This window comes from Accipiter gentilis, chromosome 2 (assembly GCF_929443795.1).
Source record: "Accipiter gentilis chromosome 2, bAccGen1.1, whole genome shotgun sequence".
Taxonomy (NCBI): domain Eukaryota; kingdom Metazoa; phylum Chordata; class Aves; order Accipitriformes; family Accipitridae; genus Astur; species Astur gentilis.
This window is the reverse complement of record NC_064881.1, coordinates 11,873,499-11,880,350: the sequence shown is the minus strand read 5'-3', so window position 1 is coordinate 11,880,350 and position 6,852 is coordinate 11,873,499. Positions and strand designations below refer to the sequence as shown.

Here is a 6,852-nt window from a genome sequence, read left to right as displayed (position 1 = left end):
GAAAGGACATTAGGAGGGGCGGCAAAAAAAAAAATCGCATACTCCTCTAAAAAGGGTGGCTTTGAAACAAGTTTCGGAAATAATATAAGTATGTAATTCCACCCGGTCCTCAGCCTTGGGACACGACAAGCGCCTATGGGACACTGCAATCCGGAGTGGGAACACATCAGCAGTTAGTGTGGACAGCAACGGGCTCCGGGCGGCTCTGCGCCCCTCAAAGCAGGCAGAGGAACAAATAACTGACCCTCTTCCTACAGGAGTGCCAACGCGTTCATAACTTGCCGGTTTACGTGTAGGAACTGCTTATTCCCGATGACAATAATTTCCTTTTTTTTTTCCCCCCCCCCCCTTCGGAAACTGTGGGCTTTGAGGTTTTTTTCTCCAGCCCAAAGAATAAAATCGAGGGTAGATTCAGCATCATCCAAACTAGAGAGAAGTCACTCAGCTGTCAAAAGGAATAAGAAGAATTACATAGCATTTGCTCTGGGACAGGATTCACATCTTAGTCGAAGTACCTTTATGCCAGGGACCTCTTGTGAACTCCTGAGTAAATCAGTCATGGTAAAATACATCAAGTATCACAAAGTAGCAGTCTGCGAGAAGCCTCGACTCCTCAGTGCACTGTGTTAGACGCAGAGACAGGCGCCGTGTTTAAGAGCCTCCAAACGCGCAGAAGGTGAAAGAAGCTGTCCTCTTTTTGTAGACGGGAAGCTGAAGCAGGGTGACTGAGCTCTGATCTTGCAGGCATTTAATTAGTCAACACATTAATTGTCTGTTTAACGTTAAGCAAATGTGGGTATGTAAGTACTGGATTTCACAGCCCTGTCCGTAACACGCGTTACTCGGTACAGCAATACAGACGGTTAGCTGCTGTCGGGCCCTGACCCGCTCGAGTATCTCAGTAAAGAACCCCGGGAGATACTCATGCTGCTTTTCTGTCCCATCTGAATCGTTGGGCTATTGCAACCGAATCTGACAGCCGGTCTCAAGGGAAAGCGAAGCCCTGAGGACTGCGGCAGACTCACAGCTGTGAGGCCCCGGCCACGCAGCCGGCTCTCACCACAGGCTGCAGGCAGAGCCACGGGGGACGCGGCGCAGGGGGGGCGGGCGGTGGGTGTCCCGGGAGGGGAAGGGCGATAACCCGTCGGTTGTTGTAAGGCCGGGGATCCTACGGAGCCCCCTCCGGCCCCACCAGCCGCTTCGGCACCGTGCTGCTTTCACTGAGGCTTGTCGCAAGGTTGGAAAGGACCCGTCGCTGTCGCCCGCGCTGGGTGCCCCTGTGCTGTTCGCGGCCGTGCCATTACCCACTCCTGTGTGGCTGGTGGTAGTGTTCAGTACACCTTCCTGTGTGGGCATGCTAAAAGCAGGATTTTTTTGTTGTCCTTCACGGGCGATGTAAACAGCGAGGGGGGCCAGGGGAGGTATTTAGTCCAAAACAAGAGCAGGGTCACCGTGTAAATAAATAAAACTTGTCTACAAAGAGAAATTCTGCAGCAGTATTGCTGCTAATGTCTTCTACGGATTACTGTCTTCCTAGTTTGAAAAGCACACAGCTACCAGAAACAGACAGAAATCCGCTAAGTTAATGTTGATTTTTTCAAAGCACAAGACCACTGCTTCCTGATGTTTCCAGTCCCAGCTACTCTCCATTAGCAAGCGTGGTTTTATTTTTGCCTCCTGACTTTTCCCCGTCACCTGCCCTGTATAGGCGAACCTTGAGCTGGTTTTAATTCAGCACCTTTGTCTGAAATCTCTTTCTCTCGGATTAGGCCTACTTACTTTTCTACCCATGTACCTAAGGAAGAGAGAGAGCGTGCACATACACACAAACCCCCAAAACAAACAAACAATCAAACAAAACCCCAAAGAAACAAACAAAAAAACCCAAAGAAACAAACCAACCAACCCAAACCCCAGCCTCTTCTAGTTGCAGTGCAACACCCACACAAGGAGCTTGGCTGTGTTAGGAAAAACCAAGATCCGACTACGGACCCCTTGAAACATGACAAATTGGTAAGACAGGGGTGAAAAAAAAAGAGCTGAATACTTTGGGGGCACAAGTGGCCTGTCTGAGCTGCAGAGAGCGCTCACTGTCCCTGTGGGAAGGGGCCTGAAGGCCCTGCCTTGCTGATGCCGTTGTTTAACTGGAAAGCAGCTGTTGGCAAGGTTAGAGAGATGTTTAAAGATCTCACTCAGTCTTTCTGGTTTAGTTTTTGGAGTAAACCAGAACGGCTAAGGGCAGATGCCATTTCCAGGGAGCGAATTGCCCTGGGTGCAGTGCCAGGAACGGGGTGGCATTGTTAGACCCCAACTCTGCATGGTGAGTACAGTGGAGTGAAGAGGCCAAGGGGCACCTTGGTCTGTGGCACACACCTGCAGCCTTCTCCACAGCCTCCTGAGGCAGGTAGGAACAACTTCCACCGCCTGACCGCCAGAACCGTGCCATGGAAAATACTTGTGGAAGACAATTAATCAGTTTGGGGTCCTTCTTTTAATACCCGATTGTCATAGACACTCATGGGACGTGAGGAAGGTTTAATGTTTTCAAAAGGGCTATGGGAGATTTGGGTGCATAACATTTAGAATCAGAAAGTCAGGATGCTCTCTGAAAAATAGGGCTTGGATGGAGCTTCAGAAAATTTTGCTCCAAGTATATTAGCAGTGCATAAACCTGCCACATTTTAGACATGTTAAAGAAGGATCAGACAGTTCTCACAGGAAGGGGGGAAAAAAAGCTACACGTCTGGATACATACAGGAAAATAATGCTCCTTCGATTCGAGTCTGCAAAAGCTCTGTGCAAAGGGTTGTTGTAAGATCTGCCTATACATCATCACCACATACTATTTGGCACCCAGAACTGCTATGCTGCCCAACCCTTTTTCCAAAACCTATATATTTATTTAACACAATTTATTGTCAATCACTTCTGGTATTATTATAAAAAATAAGTAGAAGGTTTTCAACCTTCATCATGAACCCACTTACAGTTTCAGGTTCACTTCAGCTTTCAGCTGTCCGACAAGTTAGGGTGAAGGAGAGAAGAATGGAGCAAAACCTGCACCTAAAATAAAAATGACAAGAAATGGTGGCCAACGTTATCAAAAGCAGAATAATGATTTATTTCCAAAACCAGCCAAAGTGATTTCTCTCCAGAAAGTTGTGAATGTATGCAAAAAGGGCAAAACGAATATAATTTAATCCTGTAGGTTAAAAACCTATAATAAAAGGAAAACTCAACCAATACAAACCCATCATTTCTCATGTGTATTTCTTTACTGGGTTTATGTGTCTATGCTTAGGAACACGTAATAATTTTTTCCACTTTAAATTATCAAGAAGACATCTAATGTCCTTCTCTGGAGGTACCACCTCATTATCTCATTCAGGAATACATCATTTTTCTTGTGTACATGTGGAAGAGGAGTGAAAAGAGTGGCAGGGTGGGTATTTTAGGCATACCTCTGAGAACTGAAGACTGAAAAGTAAAATGGGAAGATTGAAAAACTAGAAGGTAGACTATTTTACAAAATGCTTAGGGTTTGAATGCATTTTAATTCAAGACTTACTAATAGTATGTAATTACATAGTCAATTTTTGCTAACAAAGCTATGCTTGAAACTCACCGACTGAGGCAGTTTGCAAGTGGGTCTCTGTACACTATTTTATCTTTCACGGCTACAAACTATGTTTGTAGCCTCTTTAAATGTAATTTGAAAATGCACCCAATTTAATTTCCCGTCCTCATGGAAGACAGGTTAATCAGTGGACAAGTCTGCCACTTCGGCCCCAGTCCCCTCCTCCCTAGAGCTCAGTTCCACAGCTTTATCTTAGGAAGCAAACGACACAGATTACTGTTACTCCCTCCCCCCGATTTAAGTAATAAACATAATTAATTTATCAGCCCCACCCCACAGCTGGACTCAGCCCTAACATCTAAATGAAAACACCTTTTTCCACGGAAGTTTAACTGCAGGGAGCATATTTGTCAATCACAGAGATATTTCTATCTATAGTTGCGATGACGTAGCATAAGGAATTTGTTTAGGAAAGAAAAGGTAAGATCCTGTGACGTACGGTTAAAGGTGACGCCGTGGTTGGGTGCCCGAGAGGGCTGCTTCTGGCCGGCGTCCCCCTTCAGAGGCTCGTGTCGAAGTTTTTCACCTACTTTGAACCCCGATTTACGGCTCTCGTTCTCCGCAGTGGAGATCCGATATCCCCCCTGCCACCCCCTCCCCCGGCGCAGCAAGGACAGCTACTGGGACACGAAAGACGTTCTCTGCGGGGAGGTGCTTTAGCTGCGGCTTAGCCGGCCCCTTCAGCCAGTCGCTACTCTTAATGGCAACCCATGTGTCCACGATTACATTAAAAAGACACCCAAACCCTAACCTACTTCTGTAAGAGCATTCTTACAGCCTTATTACACTTCAAACATAAAATAGGTCACTTTTTCTTTAATTCAGTCAAACTCCTCGCCCATCTAAGAAACCACCAATAAAGGTGAAATAAAAAAATAACACCGTAGAGTAGACAGTTCCTGAACGCTTAAAGTTTTGTTTATAATTTGAGCAGGAGAGACAGAAAAAGACTATGTTTAGAGAAAGGGTGACAGGACCTAATGCTTAGTGGAATGGACATTAATAAAAGTAGTTTAAAAAAAGCAATAATAATCAATTACAAAGGACGATACCATCTCTTTGAGGAGATATCAGCAACCAGTTTTATTATTTCCCCTTTATTTGTAAAAGTGCAAAATTATTCTGTACAAATCCAACATATAAAAACCAACACTCTGTACAACATTACAAAAGCGTATGGATCTCGAACACGATCTCAGAAATTGTATTCCGCATGTGTAACTAGTATCACGATTCCAGAGCAGGAACAGTTTTACACGTCACTGTAGGACAGCGATGGTAAGACCTGGACAACACGGACAGCGAGACCGCGCGTCGCCTTTTAAACCTCGAGCAGGTCACGGATACCCTGTCAGTTCTCAAGATTCAAATAAATTACATAAATAGGAGCGGAGCGGGGCCGGGCGCCTGCCTGCCAGTCCGCGGCGCGCCCCCGAGCGAGTCCCTCCTCACACGTCGGGGTAGCCGCAGTAGTAGACGGCGGTGCTGGCGTCCGACACGGCCGAGGAGACGGGCCCCGCGCCCTCGGGCGCCGGCAGCCCGGCGGCGTCGTGGCCCGCGAAGGACAGCCCCAGCTCGGGCTTGCAGGCGAAGCGCAGGTACTGCTCGAACTCGGTGCGGTCCACCTCGCCCAGCAGCTCCTCCTGCGGCAAGTGCTCCAGCTGCTCCCGGCACGGCGCCGCCTCGGGCGGCGGCGACGGCTGCCCGACCGCCCCCGGCGGCAGCGGCGGCGGCGGCGGCAGCGGCGGGCCGCGCCCCGGGCCCGGCGGCTGGCACGCCTGCCCGTAGTAGGCGTGCAGCGGCGCCGGGCAGCCCAGCAGCCCCTGCAGCGAGCCGCCCGGCCCCAGCGCCTCGCCGGGCGGCAGGTGCCGGCGCAGCGCGGCGCCCGCCGGGCTCTCGGCCGCCGCCGGCGGGTACTCGGCCGCCGCCGGGTGCGGGGCGTAGCCGTAGGGCACCAGCGCGCACTCCTCCTGCAGCCCCGCCGCGAAGAAGGCCGCCTCGCTCTCCGCCGCGTCCAGCGGCGACGGGTCCGGCGTCGGCAGGCTGTAGCCGTCGAAGGCGGCGCCCAGCGGCGGACAGTCCCGGTAGTGGCCCGCGCCCGCCGCCGCCGCGTAGCCCTGCTCGGCGTAGGGCAGGCCCAGGCCCTCCACGCACATCCTGCCGCCGCCGCCGCCGCCGGCCTCGCTGCCCAGCCCGGGCCCCGCCGCCTCCGCCAGGCCGTGCTGCAGGAAGCCGCTCTCCACCCGCTTCAGGCGCTTCACCTGCTTCCGCCGCCGCGGCCGGTACTTGTAGTTGGGGTGGTCCTGCATGTGCTGCACCCGCAGCCGCTCCGCCTCCTCCACGAACGGACGCTTCTCCGCCAGCGACAGCGCCTTCCACGATTTACCTGCGCCCAACGAGCACCGTCAGACCCATCGGCCGGCCGGCCGGCCGCCCACCGACGCCCCCCCCCGCCCGCCTCCAGCCCCCGAGCCGGCCCGCCCGGGCTGCTCTCCCCGCCGCCCGCCGGGACCCCCCGCCGCCCGCCGGGACGACCCCCCGCCCGCCGGGACGACCCCCCGCCCGCGCTCACCCAGCATCTTGCTGAGCTCGGCGTTGTGCAGGTCCGGGTTCTGCTGCGCCAGCCGCTTGCGCTCGTCCTTCGCCCACACCATGAAGGCGTTCATGGGCCGCCGGATCCGCGCCTCGCTCTTGCTCCGGCCGCCCGCCGCCCCCGACGGCGCCGCCTCGCCCTTCGCCTTCGCCTCGCCCAGCGGGCTCAGCGACTCTGCCCACGGGCAGGGGCCCACGGCCGGCATCATGATGGGCAGCGAGCACCGCCCCTGCGCCTGGTCGTCGCTGCTGGCGTAGCCCGCATCGGGGCTGCTCATCTCGGGACGCGCCGCCGAGGCCGAGCGCTCCGGCGGGGCCGCGGCACGGGCTCGGCGCTCGGGCCCCGCTCGCTGCTGGCGGTGCCCGGCGCCCGGCCCTATTTGAGCTGCGGGGCGGCCAATGGGGCCGCGGGGGCGGGCGCGCCGCCGGACGGTGGCGGCGGCTCCCGCTGCGGCGCGGGGCGGCCTCGGGGCTCCTCCCGGCGCGGCGCGGCACCTGAGCAGGTCGCGGGGCTCGGTGCGGGCTCCTCTGCCCTCGCCCCCGCGGGCCCGGGGGAGTCGTTCGGGGGAACCTGCAGCTCATTCGTAAACGGCCCTCGGACTTCAGCCCCGCTGCCCTCAATG

At 54.4% G+C, this 6,852-nt stretch overlaps 1 protein-coding gene across 1 annotated transcript; it reads right to left on the bottom strand.

The window, feature by feature from the left end:
• Positions 1-4,858: 4,858 nt before the first annotated feature.
• On the bottom strand, positions 4,859-6,527 carry LOC126048058 (transcription factor SOX-17-like). Its single transcript, XM_049822515.1, has 2 exons — positions 6,210-6,527; positions 4,859-6,023 (listed from the first exon to the last, which is right to left on the bottom strand). Exons 1-2 carry the CDS (start codon positions 6,505-6,507, stop codon positions 5,086-5,088), a joined length of 1,236 nt encoding a protein of 411 aa, XP_049678472.1. The 5' UTR covers positions 6,508-6,527; the 3' UTR covers positions 4,859-5,085.
• Positions 6,528-6,852: the final 325 nt, after the last annotated feature.